General features: G+C 50.6%; 1 protein-coding gene across 1 annotated transcript in view; it reads right to left on the reverse strand.

Moving 5' to 3' along the window:
- Positions 1 to 24,750, reverse strand: part of TMEM179 (transmembrane protein 179) — a 44,887-nt gene extending 20,137 nt beyond the window's left edge. The window contains exons 1-2 of the mRNA XM_015459383.3: positions 24,572 to 24,750; positions 21,714 to 22,623 (exon numbers count right to left, since the gene is read on the reverse strand). Of these exons, the coding sequence (XP_015314869.1) occupies positions 21,714 to 21,895 (182 nt within the window). The 5' untranslated portion in view covers positions 21,896 to 22,623; positions 24,572 to 24,750. The remainder of the gene's footprint in view (positions 1 to 21,713; positions 22,624 to 24,571) is intronic.
- Positions 24,751 to 25,084: the final 334 nt, after the last annotated feature.

Genomic DNA, 25,084 nt, shown 5'->3' on the forward strand with positions numbered 1-25,084 from the left:
CCGGAGCCCCCAGGCACGGAGGATGGGGGACTGACTTCTACCTCTGTGAGACGCAGGTAGCACAGGTGCTCAAGCCGTCGGCCACGCCGAGCCAGAGGAAGAGGCTGACCTGACGAGGGCCCAGAAGGATCCAGGAGATCTGGGAGGGGCCTGAGGGAGAGAGGCAGAGACACTGCGAGCTCTTCAGCGTCAGAGACTCACAGATGGAAGGCTCCGGAAGGAACGCCCCATCAGGCCTCACCACCTCCTCTGGCCTGGGGGAACAGGGGTGGGGGGCTGGTGGTGGGAGGGGGACACACAGCTGGAGGGGAAGGCCTCCCACCAGGATTCTGGGTTTACAAATTCCTTTTTGCTTTGTACATGTCTCACTGTACTGCAGTTTATGGCTTTCCTGTGTTCTTTGTGAGCTTTTCTACTTGCCAATTAGAAATACCCTCCTTTGTCCCTCTTAAATATTTTGCCCTGAATTTTATTTTCTATAATATATACTGCATTACTTACATTTTTTGGTATTTTTGATAGGGTTTTTTTTTTCAGCCTTTTTTGTTATTTGTTCTAATTTCACCTGAAAGTCCTAATCTTTTAACACATGTACTTAACCCATTGACATTTATTGTGATTTGTGATAAAATAAAATCTTACTTCATATTTTCTATTTTATTTGCTTTCCCCCTTTCTTATCTTATTTTACAGAAAAAGTTTTTCTCATTCCATTGTTTCCGTAACTGCTTTGAAATATTTACATTCCATTTCCAATCTTCTCCTGATTGCCTGTAGACTTAAACTTACGCTTTTCTGGCAGCGGCCTGGGCCTAGATGCCCTCAGAACAAGGCAAGGCTCCCAGTGGACTTGTATCTGTCTCCATGTCTCACATCTCCCCCAAGCCTCCCCTGTTGACCCCACACGAAATTTTAGCTTCAGATTGTTAACATGGCACCCCACTCCAGTACTCTTGCCTGAAAAACCCCATGGACGGAGGAGCCTGGTGGGCTACAGTCCATGGGGTCTCGAAGAGTCGGACACGACTGAGCGACTTCACTTCACTTACAGGTGATATCTATTTATTTGAGCTTCACAATGTACTGCCTTTTTTTTTTATTGCAACTTCATCCTCACCTGTGAAATGTGAACAGCAGCACCTGACCCACAGCCTCACCCCGAGGCTCAAATTAGGTCATCCGTGGGCAGCACTTGGCAGAATTCCAACAATAACCATCGCCAGCACCCTCGTTTCCTTTCTTCCTGCTGAAACACATCTCCCAGCAGTTCTTTCAGAAAGGTGGGTGCTGGGAGCCAAATGTCTTTCTTACACATAAATAATGGACTATCCAGGCATTTCCTCTCAGAACAGGAAAGACTTTTCTGTCTTGTCACTTCCAACATGGAGAAGCCAGGTGTCAGTCTGATCCCTGCTCTTTTTCAGTAACATCCCCTGCCTCCTCCTCACCCAACTTGGAAGACTTTAGGATCTTCTCTGTATCATCGTTTTGCACTGCGGATTTGGTGTGTGTGAGGTGGGGGAGTTGTCTGCATTGATCCTGCTCAGCACCTGGTGGTCTCTCCTGGCGAGGTTAGTTTACCCCCGACTGTCTCTCGGAACCCCAGAAGATGGATGCCGGGGCTCTCAGATCTGCAGGCCCCGTCTCAGCTCGTCCTGGGTGCTCTGTCCCTTCGCCTCCATTTTAGTAGAAGCTTCAGCTCCCGCCCCAGCCCCCTGGCTGCCCCACGGCATCTCCAGTCTTCACGCCGCCCAGCCACAGACACGTTTGGTTTGTTCCTAATGACTATTTAAATCCCAGGCCTCTCAGTTTCTCCGACACACCCTCCGTCTCACTTCCCAGGACTCCAGTCCTGCGTTTCAGACCCTCTCCGCTGGCTCCACTGACTTTTGTTCTCGTGGAGGCTCACATCCCTTGGAAACTGGGCGATGTGTGACGGTGAGCTCACCTTAGCTGCGGCTTCTCCCATGAGGCCCCTGCTGGGTCACCTGCCACACCCTTGGGGGCGACTCAGCCTCTCGCGACCGAACCTCAGTCACCTCTGCGCACTCTTCACAAATCAGCCTGTCCTTGGCCGGCTGAGCCCAGCTCATCAAGAATCCACCTCCCCCAGGACTTCCCTGGTGGCGCAGTGGCTAAGACTTTGCGCTCCCAATGCAGAGGGCCCAGGTCCCACGTCTAGTCAGGGAACTAGACCCCACATGCCAGAACTAAGACCCAGCACAGCCAAAGCCAATGGGCGTGAATCGGAACACACTCTGGGAGATGGTGAAGGACAGGGAAGCCTGGCATGCTACAGTCCATGGTGTTGCAGAGAGTGGGACACAGCATGGTGACCAAACAACAGCCAAGCAAACAAATAAAAAGAATCCCCAACTCCCAATACCCAGCCGAGCTCCACGTCTCCCACCTGGGATACGTGCCGCGTCCCTCTAACCTTCCATCCGTTCCCTCACCCTGCCCGCCTGTCCCTGTGTTTTCAGAGTTGAGCCCAGTCTCTCTCTTCTATTGCAATAGTCTTGAATAAAGTCTTCCTTGTCCAGGTTATTTTTTTTTTTTTCTCTTTTACAAAAGGAAGGCTAAAGGCTGAGTCTTCAATCTCCAGTAAGAGTGGAAGGGCAGATCATGCCTGGTGGAGGTTATTGGGTCCAGACCGGGCTTGAGTGCTCCATACCCCTCCCAGAGCCACCAGACACCCGGACATGCCCTGCCTTTTAAAACCAAGATCCCACAGTCGCTGATCCTAGTTTAGACAGACCCTTAATCACTGAGGTTGACCCCAGGTTGGGGGGGCAGGGCAGGGGGCAAGTGCAGCCAATCAGTGCCCAGGTGAGAAAGCTTCATTTACACACAAGCATCCCCTTCATAAGACATCAAGGAAACGGCTTGCGTAGGGTGGGGGCAAGCCCTTATGGAACTGAGGGCCCTTTCCGTGCCCTGAGCAAAAGCATGTCTGATTTCTAGGTTGTCCCACACCCAGGGACGGCTTTGTCTGCCACCCACAGAGCAGATGTCCCCACTCACTGTTGTGAGAAAGCTGCGGCCACAGACAGAATGTGGAAACAGTCTCCAGGTGGAGAACATCCGGGGGTTGGGGGGATGAGACAGGGTGCAGGAGAGGGTAAAGGGACCAGTGCAGGGAGCACAAGTTTGGAGAACTTCCGCCCTTTATTTGGCACTTCCTTTTTAAAAAGAAAATGTTTATAACCCAGGAAACCAAGAGAAGAACCAAACATAAAAAACTGCCATGCCCCACAATCAAAGGCCAATTGCAATGCATCGAATTTGTGCACAGAAGCAAAGAAATTGTTCCTGAAAAAAAAAAGTGCAAATTGCTGGTTCGCTGCATGTAAATGAACCGTTAATTGCTTTTTGCAAACAATATTTATGCAAATAGTCTCCCACTCTGCAAGGCTGTGCAGATAATGCCCTCACATCCCCATTTGTCACCACTCCAGCCGGACCCCCACCGCACACTCTCCTGTCTTCTTCCTCCGCAGTCCGTGGGCCCCTCTCTGCTGCCTCCTTCCCCTTCCTCCTCAGCACTCTGCCCCGGGATCCTCCTCCCTGAATCCTGCCTCCTTCCTCCATACATGCAGGTCCTGCTCTCAAACCTCCTATCCCCAAGTGAAAGTCAAGGCCTAACAGCTCGCCCTGCACTCAGTGCTGCCAACATCTCTCCATCAGCAAAATCAACAGGAAACCTAAGAACCTGGGGGAAGTCATGCAGACATGTCACACTGCTCCGAATACATAAAGACCTTCTGAAAGCCAGTAAGAGAAGGCCCACAAGCCAGCAGAAAGAAAGTTTCAAACAAGACAAAACATTAGAAAATAAAACCCACTGAGTCTTAAGCACATGAATGGGATCTTTAAATCACTCACATAAGAAATGTGCCCTAAAGCTCCCGGAATAGGACTTGGGGAACCAAAGAGGATGGAAGCGGCCTGGGTCTGCATCCCCTGCAGAGCCGCCAGAAACAGCGAAGAGCAAGAACAAACACGACCGGACGGAAACCGCGCCCTCAGCACGACTGGAAGACGAGACTGCCTTGACTTCAAAACAACCGTAAGTGCAAAAGAAAGGAGAGAGGACGAGACGCCAGCAGGCAGGCTGCCCCTGCTCTGCAGCAGTGAGAGCAGTCCAGGACGACGGGGGGCAGGCGGGTGCAGACGAGGGCTGGCCGAACAGCTGGCGCAGAACAGAACCCCCGGCAACAGGGCAGCGGGCGGCCCCACGTGCCTGCACAACAACACGCATGCCACGCATCAGGGCACCGACTGCGGAGACGCCCGTGTAAAGTGGGATCTTTGAGAAGCAACGCGTCAGGAGAAGCAAAACAGAAGGAAGACCTGCCCTGTAGGAGTCACGTGGCAAAGGCAGAAAGGAGTACAACACGGAGGTTCCAGGTCCCCTTGGAAGGGCTGAAGCGAAGTTCAGGGGACCTGTCCCCCTCCCACCACCACCAGAAATAAATCTGTTCAGGAACCCGGACTTCGCTGTTTGCTGCACAGATGCAAGAGGGGCCACTGAACCAGAAATCTTGTCAACACTCCCACTCCAAATCCACAAAATGAACAGATCAAAATTACCTCTATTCTGAGGTGAAAGTGAAAGTGTTAGTCGCTCAGCCTGCCAGGCTCCTCTGTCCGTGGAATTCTCCAGTCAAGAGTACTGAAGTGGGTAGCCATTTCCTTCTCCAGCAGATCTTCCAGACCCAGGGATCGAACACAGGTCTCCTGCGTTGCAGGCAGATTCTTTACCATCTGAGCCACCTTATTACAAAAATCATACCATGAACATTGACACAATTTGGCTGATTCAAACAAAAAGATAAAAACTTCCTGGGAAAAAACATGAAGCATTAAAATACTGTGAGGCAATACTCCAAACTGAATCGCATGCATGCTTAGTCGCTCAGTCGTGTCCAACTCTCTGCAACCCCATGGACTGTAGCCCACCAGGCTCCTCCGTCCATGGGGATTCTCCAGGCAAGAATACTGGAGTGGGTTGCTACTTCCTCCTCCAGGGGATCTTCCCGACTCAGAGAGCAAGCTCCAGTATCTTGCTTCTCCTGTATTGGCGGGCGGGTTCTTTACTTGAGTTCAGTCACTCAGTCGTGTCCGACTCTTTGCGACCCCATGAATCGCAGCACGCCAGTCCATCACCAACTCCCAGAATTCACTCAGACTCATGTCCATCGAGTCAGTGATGCCATCCAGCCATCTCATCCTCTGTCGTCCCCTTCTCCTCCTGCCCCCAATCCCTCCCAGCATCAAAGTCTTTTCCAATGAGTCAACTCTTCGCATGAGGTGGCCAAAGTACTGGAGTTTCAGCTTTAGCATCATTCCTTCCAAAGAACACCCAGGGCTGATCTTTAGAATGGACCGGTTGGATCTCCTTGCAGTCCAAGGGACTCTCAAAAGTCTTCTCCAACACCACAGTTCAAAAGCATCAATTCTTTTACACTCAGCTTTCTTCACAGCCCAACTCTCACATCTATACATGACCACTGGAAAAACCATAGCCTTGACTAGACGGACCTTTCTTGGCAAAGTAATGTCTCTGCTTTTGAATATGCTATCTAGGTTGGTCATAACTTTCCTTCCAAGGAGTGTCTTTTAATTTCATGGCTGCAGTCACCATCTGCAGTGATTTTGGAGCCCAGAAAAATAAAGTCTGACACTGTTTCCACTGTTTCCCCATCTATTTCCCATGAAGTGATGGGACCAGATGCCATGATCTTCGTTTTCTGAATGTTGAGCTTTAAGCCAACTTTTTTACTCTCCACTTTCACTTTCATCAAGAGGCTTTTTAGTTCCTCTTCACTTTCTGCCATAAGGGTGGTGTCATCTGCATATGTGAGGTTATTGATATTTCTCCCAGCAATCTTGATTCCAGCTTGTGCTTCTTCCAGTCCATGATGGAAGATTCTCATGATGTACTCTGCATATAAGTTAAATAAGCAGGGTGACAATATACAGCCTTGACGTACTCCTTTTCCTATTTGGAACCAGTCTGTTGTTCCATGTCCAGTTCTAACTGTTGCTTCCTGACCTGCATACAGATTTCTCAAGAGGCAGATCAGGCGCTCTGGTATGGCCATCTCTTTCAGAATTTTCCACAGTTTATTGTGATCCACACAGTCAAAGGCTTTGGCATAGTCAATAAAGCAGAAATACATGTTTTTCTGGAACTCTCTTGCTTTTTCCATGATCCAGCGGATGTTGGCAATTTGATCTCTGGTTCCTCTGCCTTTTCTAAAACCAGCTTGAACATCAGGAAGTTCATAGGTCACAAATTGCTGAAGCCTGGCTTGGGGAATTTTGAGCATTACTTTACTAGCGTGTGAGATGAGTGCAATTGTGTGGTAGTTTGAGCATTCTTTGGCATTGCCTTTCTTTGGGATTGGAATGAAAACTGACCTTTTCCAGTCCTGTGGCCACTGCTGAGTTTTCCAAATTTGCTGGCATATTGAGTGCAGCACTTTCACAGCCTCGTCTTTCAGGATTTGAAATAGCTCAACTGGAATTCCATCACCTCTACTAGCTTTGTTCATAGTGATGCTTTCTAAGGCCCACTTGACTTCACATTCCAGGATGTCTGGCTCTAGGTCAGTGATCACACCATCATGATTATCTGGGTCGTGAAGATCTTTTTTGTACAGTTCTTCTGTGTATTCTTGCCACCTCTTCTTAATATCTTCTGCCTCTGTTAGGTCCATACCATTTCTGTCCTTTATCGAGCCCATCTTTGCATGAAATGTTATCTTGGTATCTCTAATTTTCTTGAAGAGATCTCTAGTCTTTCCCATTCTGTTGTTTTCCTCTATTTCTTTGCACTGATTGCTGAGGAAGGCTTTCTTATCTCTTCTTGCTATTCTTTGGAACTCTGCATTCAGATGCTCATATCTTTCCTTTTCTCCTTTGCTTTTTGCTTCTCTTCTTTTCACAGCTATTTGTAAGGCCTCCCCAGACAGCCATTTTGCTTTTTTGCATTTCTTTTCTATGGGAATGGTCTTGATCCCTGTCTCCTGTACAATGTCACGAACCTCATACTCAAAAAAGCATTGAGGGATACAGAAACCATCTTGAGTCAGAAATTCAAACTCTAAAAACACAGATAAAAATAAATAAATAAAAATAAAAAATAAAAACACAGATAGACAAAAGTGGGAAGAAGTGAAAAGGTTGAAAAAAAAAAAAAAGAAGTGAAAAGGTTGGTGGAGATCAGAAGAGAAAAAGAAGGAACAGGGAAAATCATCCATGAAGTAAAGATCAAAGTCAAGACACTCAAGAAAGAGCAGACTGAATAAAGGCATCAGGGAAAGGGGGCAGGCAACCAGGAGCCTGAAAACTAGATCATGCAGGAAGCGAAAGGATGCCAGGGAGAAAGAGGGGGTGAGAAGCACCAGCAAAGAAGGGATTCCAAGGCGTAAGTGCAGCCTCTAAGGACGGAGACGGGCAGGAACAGTATTCACGATCACAGCCCAGGAAAAGGGCCCAGAAGTAGAGCCCAGAGTCATACGGTGAAAGTCCATCCCCGAGGATACTGGGGAGGACTGACCTGCAATGATCGACTCTGAGACGCTTCCTGAAGAAACACCCACACTTCCAGGAACAACCCAAGACGACTCAGAAGAGCGAAAGAGCTCTCCTGGCATCAGAAATAACAGCAAGGCAGTAGTGGGGCAATCTTCCCAAAACACCAAAGTCTGAATCAAGGAGTCTGCATCTGTAGAGAAAACACTTCTTGTTTCTGCAATGCTGTGGATTTCAGAGCCGAAAGTGTGGGTGACTTGGGTTACAGCTGCCAGGGGGGCAGACCAGCCTTGAAGGTTCAGACGGTGACATACCCGGGGGAGAGGATCCAGGTCTCTCTCCCTTTGCCACGTCTTTACACTTCAAAATGGGATAAAACTGAGAGCTATCCCATTACATCCCCAAGGTGGTAAACGAGGGCCGGTCCCTTCTGTTCTCTGCATTAGAAAGAGAAGCTTCTTCTCCCGGGCTCCTGGGGAGGTGAGCACCGGGCTGGGGAGAGAGTAATCTGTATAGTGGTTCATATATGAGCCGCAGGATTCATAATTTTGGGTCCGTCTCCAGCGGGCAAATCTCCTTCTGCATGACAGGGTCCATGCTACTCTCGTCTGCTGCCCCTAGTGGGGACCCGTGACTGGGAGCAGATGCGAAGATATTCTGCAAGCAAACCCAAGGCCTTCCTCTAACCCAGAGATCTCATGCTTAGCTGTTCAGGATCCCACGCCTACTTACGCTCAGCATGAGATAAATAAGTTTAGATACAAAAGTGTATCCATATCCAGTCAAGGTGTCCTTCAAGTATCAAGGCCATAGGAAACGGTTTCAAACATATTAGAACTTAGGAAATGCTGAACCAGGAGCCCTTTTTGAGGAAACTTCCAGATGATTAACTTCATCCAACCCAAAGGATGACTCAGAAGACTTCAGCTGGACCAATGTGGTGGAGGGGAGGGGGGTGGAACATTAGTTCAGTAATACTACGTGTGTGTCATGATAGGAATAAGGCCACGCTTAGAAGCAGGCCTTCGTAGGAGAGAGGAAAAGAGAAGGTGTTCGTCTGCGCTGCACAGACAGCAAGGGGCGGGAGTTATCACCAGAAACTGACAAGCCAGCAGTGAGGGCGTAAATAAGAAAACAGGAAACCACAGGCACTCAGCAAGTACGAGCACGGAGGGCATCACAGCAACAAAAGACAAAGCCACACAAAAACAACAGCAAAAAGAGCAGAGAACCCACATCAAATGCAAACATGATGATATGCACACAGTTACAGACCGCGACGGCCAACACCAAACTCGCAAGCCACAGCAATAAGCGTTAACGGGTTCCGGGCATCATTAAAGAAAAACACTCAATTAGGCTTACGAGCCTGCTCAATACGCTACAGGAGGGACCCACCTAAAAAGGTGCGATGGACACACGGACGCTGTGAGGAAAGAGGCAGACAAAGTGCGCGTCAGAGCAGAAAGCATTACACGTGACGAAGGCCTCTAACGCAAGCAGATGCAGCTCCAAACAAGCCGGGACCGTCACGCAGGAAGTAACAGCACAGCCAGCTGACTGAAGGAGAAACTCAGGGAGCCAAGGAGTCGTGCAGACACAAGGAGGACTCGACCTCACGCATCCTCGCAGGACACGAGGACAAGGAAAGAAGAACACGTGACTCTAACCAGGAGATACACCGAGGCACACAGAGACACACACATGCACACACTCCTCCACAGGAGACAGACGGCTTCACATCCGCCCCACAGGGCAGGGCTTGTGGACAGGTCTCACATCCACACACACGCACATGCACACATGAACACACAGAGACACATGCAGACCCAGATACACACATGCACACATGCACACACATACACATGCAGATACATACACACAGGCAGACACACACCTGTGCACACATACATACACATAGACACACACATAAACACACATGCAGATATACAGACACACACTCACTCACACTCACATGCACACACATGCACACACATACCTGCACATACATACATACACACGCACACATATACAGACACGCATAAACACATGCCATATACGGACACACGTACATGCATATACACATACATACACATATACATGCACATACATGCACACACATACACACACAGGCACACACACACCTGCCATAGGCCTAGGGAGACCCTTCTCAGGCACTCATGGAACAGTCACAGAAACTGGTCCTAGATGGGGTCATAAAACATCAGTAAGCTCCATAAAGTAGAGGTATTGCAATAAAAAATCAGCTCATAACATGAAACTGGAATTTAACAACAACGTGAGGGGGGGAAAGGCCCTTCCTCTGGGACATTTTCTCTTTGGAACCAAACAATTCTTAAATGAAAGTAGAAATACACATTGAGATTGTGTACTTTATTTTAAAAATAACAATAGGGAAAATGCCACATATAGGGTTCCCAGGGGTATATTTAAAGTGGTGATCAAGGGGAAAATTCATAGCTCCAAACACTTTTATCAATAAACATGAAAGAAAGAAGGAACAAAATTGCCAGCTCAAATATCTAGAAAAAAGAAACACAGACTAAACCAAAAAAAGCTCAAGGAATGAAATAATGAAGATAAAAGTTCAAATTAATGAGTTAGAGAACAGAAAAACACTGGCAGATTAATAAATCAAAACCCTGATTTTTTAAAATTAACAAAATAGGCAACTACTAACTAATTTGAACATAAAAAAGGGAAAAGATCAAATACAAAATAAGAAATGACAAGAAGAAATTAACCATTGGAGCAAAAGAAACTAACCATTGGAGCATAAGAAATGTTTAAAATCATGGGACCACTTTGTAGACATCCATGCAAATAAAATTTAAAACCCCGATGTTTCAGGTTAAATTGTGTCCCCATCTAAAAAAGCACACAGCACGCATGCATTCACCTAAAGAATTGCCTGTTACCAACATTGACCTAACCAGAGATAGAAAACATAAACAGAATAATTTCCAGAGAAGAAACTGAGAAAGTTGTCAAGGAACTTCCCCATTAAAAAAGCCATCAGGCCCAGACTGCTGGGGTCCAGCCCCGGCTGATCCGGGGTATTCGAAGCGGGGATGGAGTCGGCGAGGATCAGGATACAATAGCTTCAATTAGATATTAACTAAAGATGTAAAAAGTAATAGAATGAGGATAGCTCAGTAGGAAAATTCAGTGGAGAAAAGAGGCTGAGTAGCTTGGTTTACGCGGGAGACCAATAAAACTTTAAGACAAGAAATTGCACCACTTAGATAGGCCGCAGGCGTCCTTCCATTCTCCCGAAGGAGAGGAGACACTGAGGCCTCCTCGGTCGGATCTTAGAAGCCCAGGCATAATAAGTAAGCATGGTGGGTTCCACGCTCCAGATGGAGACTCAGCCAGAGTTTGAGAGAGAGAGAGACATGGGGAGACCAGTCTTTCGAGGAACTGATCCCAATTCTTTATTTTCCATGGTCTGCTTTTATATACTGAGATGTTATGCAAAAGTCACGCGGGGTCAGCAGTCCTGACTTTTATCAAAGTCAGGTGTTCATACAAATGTATACAGAGGTCTTAGGGGTGTTACATCATCTTCTGGCCAGGGGGCCTGCTGACAATTTATGACCCTCTCCTTGTGACAGCAGTCAGTCAACCAGGACACTTATTTCTCCAGGGGTGATTATTCTTAAAACAGACGCCACCCAAATAAAGTTACATTCCTATAGGGTGAGGGTGTAGTGGGTTTTAATTAAGGAAAGAATTTACTTAGCCTAAGGTCTAACGTGATTTATATCAAAGGTTAATGCTTATTTCTTCTATATTCATTAATGTGTGTAAGGGCAGGGGATGTGGAGACTTAGCAACAAACATTGGCTCAACAAATGAAAAACCGTTCACCAACACAATTTCTAATCAGCCCACTATACTTATACTAATAGTTTTCTAACTTTTCTAAGGAACCTGTTTTTAGACGGTTTAAAGCATCTCGTGCCTCTCACAGTTGGGAGGCTGTGAGCGATCACATGTGGCCGGACGAGCCTGTCAGGCAGGCTAGAGAACCTTCAGAGGAGTTTGTAGGTTAAAACACTCTTGTCACGCCCGGGAGTTTTTATTAACTGGAGGTCTAGGTTAACTCCTTCTCCGAAAGAGGTGGTGGGGGACAGCCCCCCGTAAAGTCAGAGGTGTAGGTGAGAGCACAAAGTAGTAAAGCAGGCAGGCTCTGGTTATGGGGGTAGATGCTCGAGGATTTCCAGGGGGACTCCTGAGGCTCGATCCCGCCTTTGCGTATGTCGAGCCTCCTTCCTCATGACCTTTGCCATGGGCGGAGTGCCTCCCGCCGGCTCCCCGCACTCAGATGGTTTCACAGGGAATTTGTACCAAATTTCCAAAGATCAAATAGTTCTAATGTTTCATAAATTTTTCACAGGCAGACGTATAAATCCCTTTAGTGATGCACTGAAATCTTATAAATACAGTATAAAAAAGAAAATGACAAACCAGTATCACCTATAATAGTGATGCAAAAGCACTAGGTGAAGCTGCAGCAAACAGAATCCAACATACAGAAAACAACGCTCCACAACTGAGTGAGATTTATTTCAGGAATACAGACTTGGTTCAATATTAAGAAGACTTTCCTCTAAGATTAGGAATAAAGCAAGGATGTCTAGTGTCTCTGCCACTATTAACTGTTGTTCTAGCGGTATTAGCCAATGCAATTAAACAAGACAAATTAAACAGAAGCATGTGAAAGTGAAAGTGTCAGTCACTCAGTCGTGTCCGACTCTTTGCAGCCCCGTGGACTGCAGCTTGCCAGGCTCCCCTATCCATGGGATTCTCCAGGCAAGAATACTGGAGTCAGTAGCATTCCCTTCTCTACGGGAATCTTCCTAATCCAAGGATTGAATCCAGGTCTCCTGCATTGCAGGCAGATTCTTTAACATCTGAGAGAAAAGAATTTAAACTATATTTATAAATGATAGGCTCATATTTCTAGAACACTCATAAGGAACCAGTGATAAAACTAACTCAAATAATTAAATATTTCAGCAAGGTAGCAGAATGTAGAGTTAACATATGGAAACCAATAGCCCTCATAGCCTTTGAGTGTGTGGATCACAGCCAACTGCAGAACATTCTGAAAGAGATGGGAATCCCAGACCACCTGACCTGCCTCCTGAGAAGCCTATATGCAGGTCAAGAAGCAAGTTAGAACAAAACATGGAACAACAGACTGGTTCCAAATTGGGAAAGGAGTACACAAGACTGTGTATTGGCACCCTGCTTATTTAACTTCTATGCAGAGTACATCTTGCAAAATGCCAGTCTGGATGAAGCACAAGCTGGAATCAAGATTGCTTGGAAAAATATCAATGACCTCAGACATGCAGATGACATCACCCTTATGGCAGAAAGCAAAAAGGAACTAAAGAGCCTCTTGATGAAGTAAAAGAGGAGAGTGAAAAGGCTGGCTTAAAACTCAACATTCAAAAACTAAGATAATGGCATCCAGTCCCATCACTTCATGGCAAATAGATGGGGAAACAATGGAAACAGTGACAGACTTTATTTTCTTGGGCTCCAAAATCACTGCAGATGGTGACTGCAGACATGAAATTAAAAGATGCTTGCTCTTTGAAAGAAAAGCTATGACAAACCTAGACAGCATATTAAAAAGCAGAGACATTACTTTGCCAGCAAAGGTCTGTGTAGTCAAAGCTACGGTTTTCCAGTAGTCATGTATGGATGTGAGAGTTTGACCATAAAGAAAGCTGAGTGCCAAAGAACTGGTGTTTTTGAGCTGTGGTGTTGGAGAAGACTCTTAAGAGTTCCTTGGACTGCAAGGAGATCAAACTAGTCAATCCTAGAAGAAATCAGTCCTGAATATTCATTGGAAGAACTGATGCTGAAGTTGAGACTCCAATACTTTGGCCACCTGATGCTAAAACTGACTCATTGGAAAAGACCCTGACGCTGGGAAAGATTGAAGGCAGAAGAAGGGGATGACAGAGGATGAGATGGTTGGATGGCATCACCAACTCGATGGACGCGAGTTTGAGCAAGCTCCAGGAATTGGTGGTGGACAAGGAAGCCTGGCGTGCTGCAGTCCATTAGGTCACAAAGAGTCGGACACGACTGAGCGACTGAACTGAACTGAAACCTGAAACACTAACAGATGAAACCCGCGTCTCCCACGTTGCAGGCAGATTCTTCATCCTCTGAGCCACCAGGGGAGCCTAGTTAGAGGATGTAATGGTACAGAAAACACCAGTTACAGTAGCAACAAAGATTAAGTATTAATTCTTGGGGAAAAAACCAACAAAAAGTGCAAAACCTTTATGAAGAAAACTTTAAAATGTTTTCTTTAAAGCTGAAGGACTTAAGCTAGTGGAAAGGCTTCCCTGTTTTTTGTTTTCTGTTTTAGTTTTTGGCCACACTGTACAGCTTGCATGATCTGAGTTCCCCAACCAGGGATCTGATCCGCACTCCCCATTAGAAGGACCACAGTCACAGCCAGTGCTCCACCACGGAAGTCCCAGACATCCCCTGTTCTTGAATAAAATGAGTCAACATAAAGATTTAAGTTCCCTCTCAGTGAATTTATAATGTAAACTTAATGGTATCTCAATAAAATGCCAACAAGGCTTTTTACGGAGCTAGACAAGTTGAAGTTTGTATGGGAAAAAAGGGACATATACAAATAGATCCAGGAAAACATTTGAGAGGGATAAAGAAAGCGATAAGGCAGCACTCTCTACCAGATCTTAAAACATACCGTAAAGCTGCTGTAGCCGGGCACTGGAGCAACAGTAGATGAACAGACTTGGGGAATGGAGTAGAAAGTCCAGAAACAAGCATATGCATACAGGAGAACTTAGTATATGGTAAAGACAGCATCTCAAATCATAGGAGCAAAGATGGGCTCTGACTATATGTTATGTGTGTTTTTAAATATGTTATTTTAAAATAATTATAGACACAAGAATTTGCAAAGAAATGTCCAGGGAGGCCCCAAGTAGCCACACCCCATCTCTGCCAAGGTTGGCATCTTACATAACTGCAGTGTGTCCACACTATGAAACTGGCATTGGTAGAATCCACGAGGCCCATCTAGACTGCCCCAGTTACACATGTGTGATGTGTGTGTGAGAGAGAGAGAGGTCTATGCACCTCCTAACGTGTCACACGCGCTTCCTAATGCATCACATGCCCTTGTCCACCCACCACCACAATCACGCTGCAGAGGGCTCCACAGGGCGGCCTCGACTACCTTTCTACAGCCCCCCAGCCTCCCCGCCCCAAACCCGACCTCCTGACGACCACTCATCTGCCCTCCACCTCTGATGGCATCACCCTGTGAGAGCGCTATGTAAGTGGAGCCGCACCGCAGGCAGCCTCAGACACTGGCACTTTGGCAGGGCCCCGCCCAGCTGCCGCGGGCCCCGCCCAGCGCGTCGGTAGTCTGCCCCTTTCTCTTGCCGCTCTGTGCTTGCCAGGTCATTTCAACACTTGCCCACTGAAGGAGCCTGGAGCTGTTCCTAATTTGGGGACATTATCAATAGAGTTGTTGTGAGTATTCACAGACAGGTTTTTGCATGAACTTAAGTGTATATTTCTCTGATATAAATGCCAAAGAGTAACAATTGTTGGGTCATGAGTACATTTCTAGTTTGAAAAGAAACTGTCCCCAAAGTGGATAAAATGAGGTCCATTTTATCCACTTTAGACCTCATCAAAATTTAAATCTTTATCTCTGCAAAACCCTGTTAAGAGAATAAGAAAAATTACAGACCAGAAGTAAATATTGGCAATCCACATATTTGACTAAGGGCTTGTATCTAGAATATATAAAGAACTCTCCAACTAAACAGGAAGAAAATAATAATCCAATTAGAAAACAGGCAGGACATCCCTGGTGGTCCAGTGGCTAGGACTCTGACTTCCAATACAGGGGACACGGGTTCCATCCCTGGTCCAGGGAAATCCCACATGCTGCAGATTCCACATGCTTTGGGTCACCTAAGCCCCCAGGCCACAGCTACTGAGCCAAGCGCCTAGAGCCTGTGCTCTGCAACAAGAGAAGCCACCGCGATGAGAAGCCTGCACACCACAGCCTAGAGAGCGGCGCCTGCTCGCCGCAACTAGAGAAAGCCTGCATGCAGTAACCAAGACCCAGTGCAGCCAAATAAATACGTTTGAGAAAAAAGGAAAAGAGAAAAAGACGTAAGTGGACATCTCACCAAAGAAGATACACAGATGGCAAACAAGCACACAAAAAGATGTTTAATATAATGAATAATTAGGAAAATAAAAATTAAAACCACACATATCAAAATGGCCAAAAATAAATTCATAACACCAAATGCTGCTGATGCCACAGTAGCACTGGGTCGCTCATCCAGACATTGCTGGTGGGAATGCAAAACAGCACAGCCACGCCGGAAGCTTAGTGGCTTCTTTTAAAAGACGCACCTTTTACAAATGGTGCTGGGACAACTCAGAAGCCATTTGGAAAAACGTGAGTTAGATCCACGCCTCACACCATACCCAACAGTAAATTCCAACCAGACCAGTGCCGAAGGAACTAGGAGTGAATGCCATTCACTTTGACACAGGGAAAGAATTTCTAACTATGATTCAATATCCAGAGGCAATAAGAGAAAAGGATTATAAACCTGACTAAACAAAAGCTAAAATTTTGCCGAGAAAAAGGCACTGTAAGCAAAGTCAAAAGATAACTAACTGGGAAACTAAGAAAAAGTATGTATAGTACGTATCATCTCATGGACTGTACAGTCCATGGATTTCTCCAGGCCAGAACACTGGAGTGGGTAGCCTTTCCCTTCTCCAGGGGCTTTTCCCAACCCAGGGATCGAACCCAGGTCTCCCGCATTGCAGGCGGATTCTTTACCAGCTGAGCCACCAAGGAAGTCGAGATAAAAGGGAAATAGTCCTAATTCAGGCTTCCCTGGTGGCTCAGTGTTAGAGAATCCACCTGCCGATGCAGGAGACGTGGGTTTGACCCCTGGGTTGGGAAGATCCACTGGGGGAGGAACGGCAACCCACTCCAGTGTTCTGGCCTGGAGAATCCCCTGGATGGAGGAGACTGATGGGCTACAGTCCACAGGGTCGCAAAAGAGTCAGACACGACTTAGTGACTAAACAACAACATCAAAAGTTCTTAAATATTGAAGACGGGAGAACAAAAACCCACTGGAAACAAATGGAGGAAAAACATGAACAGAAAATCCCCCCCGAAGATGTAAAAGTGGCCCTTAAACACACGAAATAGTGTTCAACCTCACACACGACGGAAGAATGCAAGTTAAAACCACAATAAGGTATTCAGCCTCAAAAATGAATAAAATCCTGACACAGGCTTCGACTGGCACAAACCCTGAGGGTATCATACTCGCTGAACTAAGCCAGTCACCAGAGGAGAGAGCTGTCTCACAGGAGGGCCCTAGAGCGTCAGATTCAGGGGCCGAGAGCAGATGGCGGGGCCGGGCTGGGGAGGAGGGGTGAGAGGCCAGTGTTTGGCGGGGACAGGGCGCCTATTCAGGGAGATGGAGAGTCCAGGAGGCGACGGCGGGGCTGGCTCCACAACAATGCCAGCGTGCTCAGCACCACAGAGCTAAAGTGGGCGAGGTGCTTCCCCGGTGGTCCAGTGGAGAAGAGTCCGCCTGCCAACGCAGGGGACACAGGTTCGATCCCTGGTCCGGGAAGACCCCACGTGCTGAGGGGCAGCTAAGCCCGTGTGCCACAAGTACTGAACGGGCACGCCCTAGAGCCTGTGCCCCGAGACAAGAAGCCGCTGCAACTAGAAGCCCGGAGTGCAACTAGGGGAGAGCCCACGCAGCAACCAAGATCCAGCGCAGCCAAAACACAGAAACAAAAACTCACGAGCTTTCTTGTTAATGGTACAAGTGCAGGTGTTATTCTACCACACACCCCCCAAAAACAAAACCCTACACTCAGATGCAACTTCGTATTGATGAGACCAGGAGCGGCAACTCATGCTGCCCCTGAGGCTGTGGGGGAAGAGGCGCCCGACACAGCCGGGAGAAGGCAAACAAACAAACGCTTGGGACAGGAGCTGCGCCGTGTCTTACGACACTACACACGTTCTTCCCTTATGACCCAGACGGTCTAGGACGCACCCTGGAAATACCACGGCACGAGGCTGTTCGCTGCAGCCTCTTTCGTAGTTGCAAAATGTCAGAACTAACCCAGATACCACATCCTTTCCTCTCTCCCCCACCCTCGGAATCCTAGCTTAGCATTTGCATGCTTAGTTCCATTCTGTGCTCCACTGTTGGGGGACGGGGATGCTCGAAGGGTGCAGGGCAGGGCTCAGAGTGTGTGGAACGCAGATTCGCCTAGCGCAGAATCACAGTAGTGAGTTTCAGCATTTTAAAATCAGACCCGATATTCTGGAGTGTTAAAATGACTTTCTGCCTCAAAGTATGGTTCCTCTTTGGTTGTTAGCAGGGAGAGAACTCGATCAGAAGCACAGAGTAAAAGCAGCCTTTTTAGTTGCTGTGGTTCAGCACCCGGACCCCAGGGCCCGGGGATTTTATCAGGAGCAGCTCATGCCAGCAGGCTCTATCTATCAGAGGTTCAATAAACCACGCTGTCTGCACAAGCACTTTAGCCACAGCAACTTCCAGAGGTGGCGGGAACTCCAGAAGCCCACGACCCCACAGGTCAGCCACAGGTCACCCTTGCAAGCGGAACTTGCTAAGGACAGCAGTCTCAGCCCCTCTCTGCGAGCTCTCTTCCGCAAGACAGGGGCTGAGAAGTTTCCAGAATTGATGAAAGGTAGATTCTCAGATCCATGACTCATAAGTTCCAGGCAGAATTTTAAAATCAATCACATACCTAATTATACCACAGTGTAACTGCCGAACTTCATGATAAAGAAAATATATTAAAAGCAAAGAGAGAAAAGCATATGTCTTAGTTTGCTAGGGCTGCCATAAAGAAATATCTCAAAGTAGGAGGCTCAAAAAATTATTTTTAAGAAATTTATTTTTCGCATAGTCCTGGAGGCTGGAAGTCCCAGACCAAAGTGTCTCAGGTATGCGGGCTTCCCTGGCAGTCCGGTGGCTGTCTGTGCTTCCACTGCAGGGGGTGTGGGTTCTATCCTTGGTCAGGAAACTAAGATCCCAAAATACTGGATTTACACAAAAATGCATAAAACAGACGGGCTCCTCCCCGCTTCGTCCACTAGTTTTGGTAAGCAGTTACTGTTCAGATCTATTTTCTCATTTCCGTACGAGCACCTCTTTGAAGCTGGACTATTTAGAAGCATTTTTTTTCATTCTGAAACTGTGGGGTTTGCTAATATCATTTACTACTGATTTCTAAGTTGACTACTCTTTCAGCAGAGAATGCATCTTGCAGGCCCCACAGGTTGGTATTTCTGAAATGTGGCCAGTTTTTGTAAATCTTCCATCCTTCAGAAGGATGACCTTAATTAGTGCTGATGTCCACGTGCGTTCACGCAATCACGGAATCGTGTTTCTACACCTTTCCTACCTGTATTCATTTTTATAATTATCCACTCGTGTGACCACTGAGCATTTGAAACACCACCAACGGGGTCTGAGAAACCGAGTTTTAAATTTTGTTTCATGTCGGTTTGCTTACGTGTGAACGGCACATGTGGCTCTGGGCTGCCACACCGAACAGCGTAGGCGTGAAAACAGCTTGTCTCACAAGTGCCGCAAGGACACCGCCTTTCCACGGGAGGAGGGTTCGGTTCCGTGCCGGCCTCCGCCACAGGTGCACGGAGCTGCAGGGCGATGAAAATCGCCTTATAGACTGTTACGTTTTGTGAAACGTGAAAAACCAAACCATTGGGTTGGCCCAAAAGTTCATTCAGGCTTTTCTGTGAGCCTTTTACAGGAAACAGAGCCTGCTTGTGATGCTGGTGACGCGAAGGGCTTCTCACATGAGGCACAGGACAGACAGTAAGGAGCGCACTGATAAGCCGTCCAGCTTGAACGTGAAGCTCTGAGCGCCAGAGGCTTCCCACAAACAGAGTGAAAAGCAAACAGAGACTCGATAAAAGCATTGCCGTGCGCGTGACTAGTGAATTGTTAGAATCCAGAACATAAAAACAACTCTGACAAAAAATCGACCTGGAAAGGAAAAAGACACGTAGCTGAAGAGCGGGCCGAGGATGCGGTCCAGGGGCCACGAGGGTCTCGGGCGCCTTCTATCGCTGCACGCGGCCTCCTGCTGGGTGCTGACACTGGCTTCACCAGGGCCCGGCCTTGGCCGTCACCGCATTGGCGTGGCCGGCCTGCACCTGCTGACACGCACCAGACTCTGAAGTCCTCCGCCTGGTTTTGGACACTTTCAAGCCAATCCATTCTCGCTCCCAGCAGCATTGATTAAATGCTTGTATCAGAACATCCGTGTACCATGGAAAATCACCAACGTGGGTTGACCCTCGGGCTCTGTGGGCAGCAGAGTGGCTGAAGACCTGGCTGCCCACCTGCTGTCCGAGACCCCAAACCCTAGGTCGCCCCTGGCCCCAGCCCGGGTTTCTGCAGCCCCACTGTGGGCCTCACCCGAGCTGCGGGCCTCAGCCCTGCAGAGAGTGGACCGAAGCAGCCTTCTCCTGACCTCACTTAATCTTAGTTACCTTCTCTCTCCAAACACAGCCACGTTGGAGGCTAAGCTTCAAACAGGAACTTGGCAGGGGAGGAAACTGGGTTCAGTCCAGCAGCCTGTCCCCCAGCACCTCTGGGTGGTGCCATCTGGCCCCGGAGGTGGCACATGGCAGGGAAGCAGGACAGGGCACACCCTGTCGAGTGAGGGGCAGCTCGCAACCCCAAGTGAGCCCAACTCACAGTCCGCAGCTGCCCGGACCCTCCCCGAGACCAGCTGGGAGGGCAGGTAGGAGCAGCACGGGACAGGGGGTGCCATGCAGGGGGCACGGGCGGCCGCAACAGTGGGCTCCTGTCCATGTGGGCTGGGGGGAGGACAGCTGCAGCCACACGCGAGTTTCGTGCCCTGGCTGGGGCCCACCCACCCCACCCCCCTACCCCACCCCCCTACCCCACCCCCCCAGCCCTGAGCCCTGCCCACGCCCTCCCCACCCAAGCTGTAGACACAGACATTTCACTCGGTGCTTTGAACTGCATGGCACTCTGAACCTGGGGGACACAGACAGTGTGTGTCCCTGAGCACCAGGCTGAGGCATCACCCACTGCCTTCCCGTGAGAGCCGGCTCCACACGGCAGACACAGGTCCCGTCGCCCCTGCAGAGACACCCGCTCTGGAAAGGACAAGGGGGAGGCACAGGCTCTGCTGAAGCCCCTCAGACCTCCCACCACACCCCGTGCAGCGTCCCTGGGTGCCCAACCTCGTGGGCGCAGCCTGACAGCCCAGCCACGCCGACCTGCACCCCCACCTCCCACCCGACTTCTCCGCCCTGCACGGGGCCACGTGTGTGAACCCACAGGCAGGCAGTGGGGCGACCCGGCCGAGGGGCAGGAAGCACTAACCAGGGCAGCGTCCTGCAGGGCAGCCTTCCCTGGGGGCCCTGGGCAGCACTCCTCTCCCCCGGGGGCACCTCATCCTCACGGCTGCCCCAGGATCATGCCCCCAGTAACCAATACCCAGTACCCAGTACCCCTGGAGACCAGGCTCTCCACACTCCCTGTGAGAGGCTGGGACAAGCCTGTCCGCAATCAAAGAACAGGAAAGACCACCGTTCACTCATGTGACTCTGAACGGAATGGGGGATGACGAACAGAAGTCTTCGGGATCCAGTGCCTCCTGCACCTTCCCTCCCCTCCTCCCTCCGCCCAAGCTGCAGGGTGTCACATGCCTCCCTGGGGCCAGGCTAGGGGGACGGGGAATCAAAGAGCTCCTTCCTGGAGCCCTGGGGGTGGTGCTCTGTACTCCCCAGACCCCAGACCCAGCGCCGCACCTGAGCTCATGCTGATGAGTGGCTTTGGAGGGGGTGGGGGGCTCGACACCAGACAGATCAAGCGTGGAGGGGAGGGAGGGGGCTGGAGCCTAACTCAGCTGCGTGGCCCAGATCTGGCCGTCAGGCCACGTGATAATTGCTCCGGTGGGCTTCCGGGCAGGATGCAGGGCTGGGCCAGGAGGGGGCCGTCCTGAGCCACGAGGGGCCAGCCTAGCAGCTCGGGGCTCACCCAGGCGTCTCCTCGTTCGGCTGGTCCTGGTCTGCATCCTTTATGATAAAACCGTCACTGAGCAGAGAGCATTCTGGGCTCTGTGAGTCAGGCGAGTGACTCAGGGACCCTGAGGAGCCCCAGGAACGCGGGTGTGGCCAGAGGGTCAGAGGCCGCTCACAGGGCGGTGTTGGTGGGGACATCCCTTCACCACGAGGCTGTGCCACCTGCAGGGGTCCACGCAGAACCACCTCAGTGTGTGTCCAAGGAAGGGGGGCAGGGCGGGACACGGGACAGCTGGGGTCCCCGGGGAGCGTCCCATTCCATCAGGGAGGCAGCGAGGCAAAGCCTGGCCGTCGGGGGACTAAGCTCAGGACGGCCATCTGAGGAAGGAGCCCAAGTCCGGGCCGCCGTCTGACCGCTGTCCCAGATGGTTTCTGGAAAGCGTCTGCCACCTTTCCAGAAGCACCAGCGTCAAGCTGGGCACAGCAGGGGTGAATCTTCTCCAGAGCACAGCGTTGTCCACCCTCACGGGGACCCGGGACCATTCCGTGCAGAAAACAGGGGCCTGAAGGCTCAGGGTGGGAAGTGGTCGGGAGCGCCCTTCCTGGCACGAGGACCGCAGGGCCTCCTGAGCCCGTCCGTCCGTCTCCTCTCTTTTTCCGCTTGCACAAGCACGCGCTGTGCAGACCCGCGTCAGAGAGGTCCGGAGAGCACCCGGCGAATGTAAACTCGGGCTGTACCCGCAGGCACCGGCTGTGCCCGCAGGCACCGGCTCCTGGGTTCACAGGCAGCCCTTTTTCTTTCCGAGAGGTTCATAAAGCAATGATGTTCCTCATGATCCATGCCAGTCCACAAGCCCTGCTTCAAAATAACACCACTCCCCGGTCCAGAGGGTCCGGACAGCTCGCCCTTAGAGGAGCGGAGTCTCCTGAAAAGAGCAAAGGAGGAAAAAAGCCACATGAGTGATCTCGGCAGACACAGCAAAGGTCTGCACAAAGCTCAACACCTATTAATCTCTAAGAACTCCTGGAAGGCTTCGAATGCAAGAGAACATTTTTACTTGATAAACTCAATCTTCAAACACCCCTCAGGAGACAGCAGACTTAAAGGACAAATCTAAGACTCCCCAAGATCAGAGGTAAATCAAGACTGTCCCCCGCCACCACTCTGCTGAACATAATGTTGAAAGACCCAGGAAATGTGTGGGACAGAAAAAATGAAGTCAGAGGAGGGAGAGTTGGAGAAGACCCTCATGATGCATGGATAATGCGACCGTCTTCGTAGAAAATGTAAGCAATTCAACACGAGAGCCTCTGGCACTGACGGGCCACAAGATAAACCTCCAGAAATCATGGTAAGACTCCACACTGCTGGTAACACGCAGGAGGTAAGCCACAGCTTGCAGCCCAAACAGCAGCCAAGCCGGGAGTTAAGCCCTGCCGAGCGGACTGCGCGTGCGTGTCTTAGGACTCCAAGGAAGGATGCTGACGTTGACCGATGCGATAAAGAGACGCAGTCAGCACGGCTGGGCCGACTGTGCCCAGGTGAGTGTCCAGACCAGTGTCCTGCAAATCCGAGCCTCAGCAGGCTTTTTTAGGAAACTCCTCCTAAATCTGCCCGCAGAGACTGAAGGCCCAGGAATGGGGACACAGACCGGAAAATAGCAGGAAGACAGCGCTGGCTCCCTGAAAACATAGATGACCCCACGGGGGTCCCCCCTGGGGACACGTGGGCTTCAGAGGGTACCAGTGACCCATGCCCGGCCAGGGAGACACGGCACTGGGAACGCAGCTCATCACTGGGGAGAGAAGGCTGGTCTTTATACAAAGCTGGCTTCAGGTGGACCGCAGGCGGGACCGTGAAGGCGAGTGTGAGAGAACTGTGGGCACGGGCCGCTGGGGGACAACTGCCCACAGGCACCCCAGGGGAGCCCCAGGGTGTGCCGGGCAACTGCGCCACAGGCTTGGAGACCGCAGGGCCGTGGCTCCCGCCCACCAGGCTGGCACTCAGAAAGCTGGCGCTGCCCCGGGTGGGCCAGGACGCGGGGAGGCAGTCGTATGCATCACAACTGCAGAAAGCCTGCCATGCAGGGCAGACAGGAGGGTCCTCGCCGCGAGATTCCTCAAAGGCAGGCGCTGCAGGACGCCACCCTGGTAAGTGGTGTCTGGGGTCAGAGCCGCAGCCGAGGGCCACAGAGACGGCCCCCGACCGCCCCGGCATAATGCAAGTGTCCCGACCTAGTCAGAGCCCACCCTGCTCTGTCACACACGCTCAGAGAGGGAGCTCTGGGCAGGGGCTGAGGACCACTGGTTACCAGCCCTCCACGTCAACACCCGAGGCCCACGGGGCAGGAGACCCCGCCACTGTGGCCTGGAGTCTGCAGGGGACTCCGGGGCCTCGCCAGTCTGTCTGAGGGGCAGCCCTTCCCCCTCTGCCAGACCTTCACCCACAGCCTTGCCCCCTAAACCTCACTGCCCTGTGCAGTTGACCTCACTGGTAACTCACTCGAGACCAGCTGAGCAGCGACACAGGAGCCTGGACCGCTGCAGGTGTCCTGACCGGTCAGCAGTGGAACCTCTGCGGGACTTGGCATGAGGTGTGAGGGGGGCGGGAGGAGCTGCTCAGGGCCCAGGCACAGAGGGGATCGCCCCACTGCCAGCCCCAGCCCCTGTGCCCCTCCCTGGAGGCCCCATGTCCCCTACGGCCACCAGCAGCCCCAGCTTCAAACAGGTTCTTCGAGGGGGAGGAGAAACAATCTCTTTCATATAAATGTTTAATTGGGAATTAATATTTATGAGGCTCTTGAATGACGGGCCGCGGGTTTAATAAATATTAATAAGGATGCGTCTCCCCCGCCCCAGGAGCCGCGTTAATACCTGTTTGTGCAGCGTCCATTATTCACCCAGAACCTCAGTTCCAGCCCCAGCAAGCGGGGTGGATCTGCCCCCCAGCTCCGGGGCTCGTGGGGAGGGGAACTTCCTCGTGGAGGGGAAAGGGGCCGTGGCGCGACCTCCCGGGCTGCTGAGTCCATGAGATGGACACCGCTCCTCGGGCGGGACGCGCTCCGACAGCCCGAGCCCCTCTCTCCTCCCCACCGGGGCTGCGGCCAAAGGTGCCACCTCCCGCAGGAAGCCCCCGCCCCTGGGGCAGAGCCCGCCTCCTCCCTCTTCCCCGACCTCTTCCGCGGGCTTGGGGCGCCAAGCCCAACGACCCCCTGGGCCGGGAGGGCTGCTCCCAGCCCCCCCCCGTCGGGCGCCGGGAGAGGGCCGCGTTTTCCTATTGGAAGCCGGGTGGTCCCGGAGGCCGCGCCCACCGCCCCCCTGTCTCGGGAGCCAGGGCCGTGGGTGGAGCTCGGGCCCCCTCGCGTGGCCAGTGCCGGCAAGACTCCG

Source organism: Bos taurus, chromosome 21, assembly GCF_002263795.3.
Source record: "Bos taurus isolate L1 Dominette 01449 registration number 42190680 breed Hereford chromosome 21, ARS-UCD2.0, whole genome shotgun sequence".
Classification (NCBI taxonomy): Eukaryota; Metazoa; Chordata; class Mammalia; order Artiodactyla; family Bovidae; genus Bos; species Bos taurus.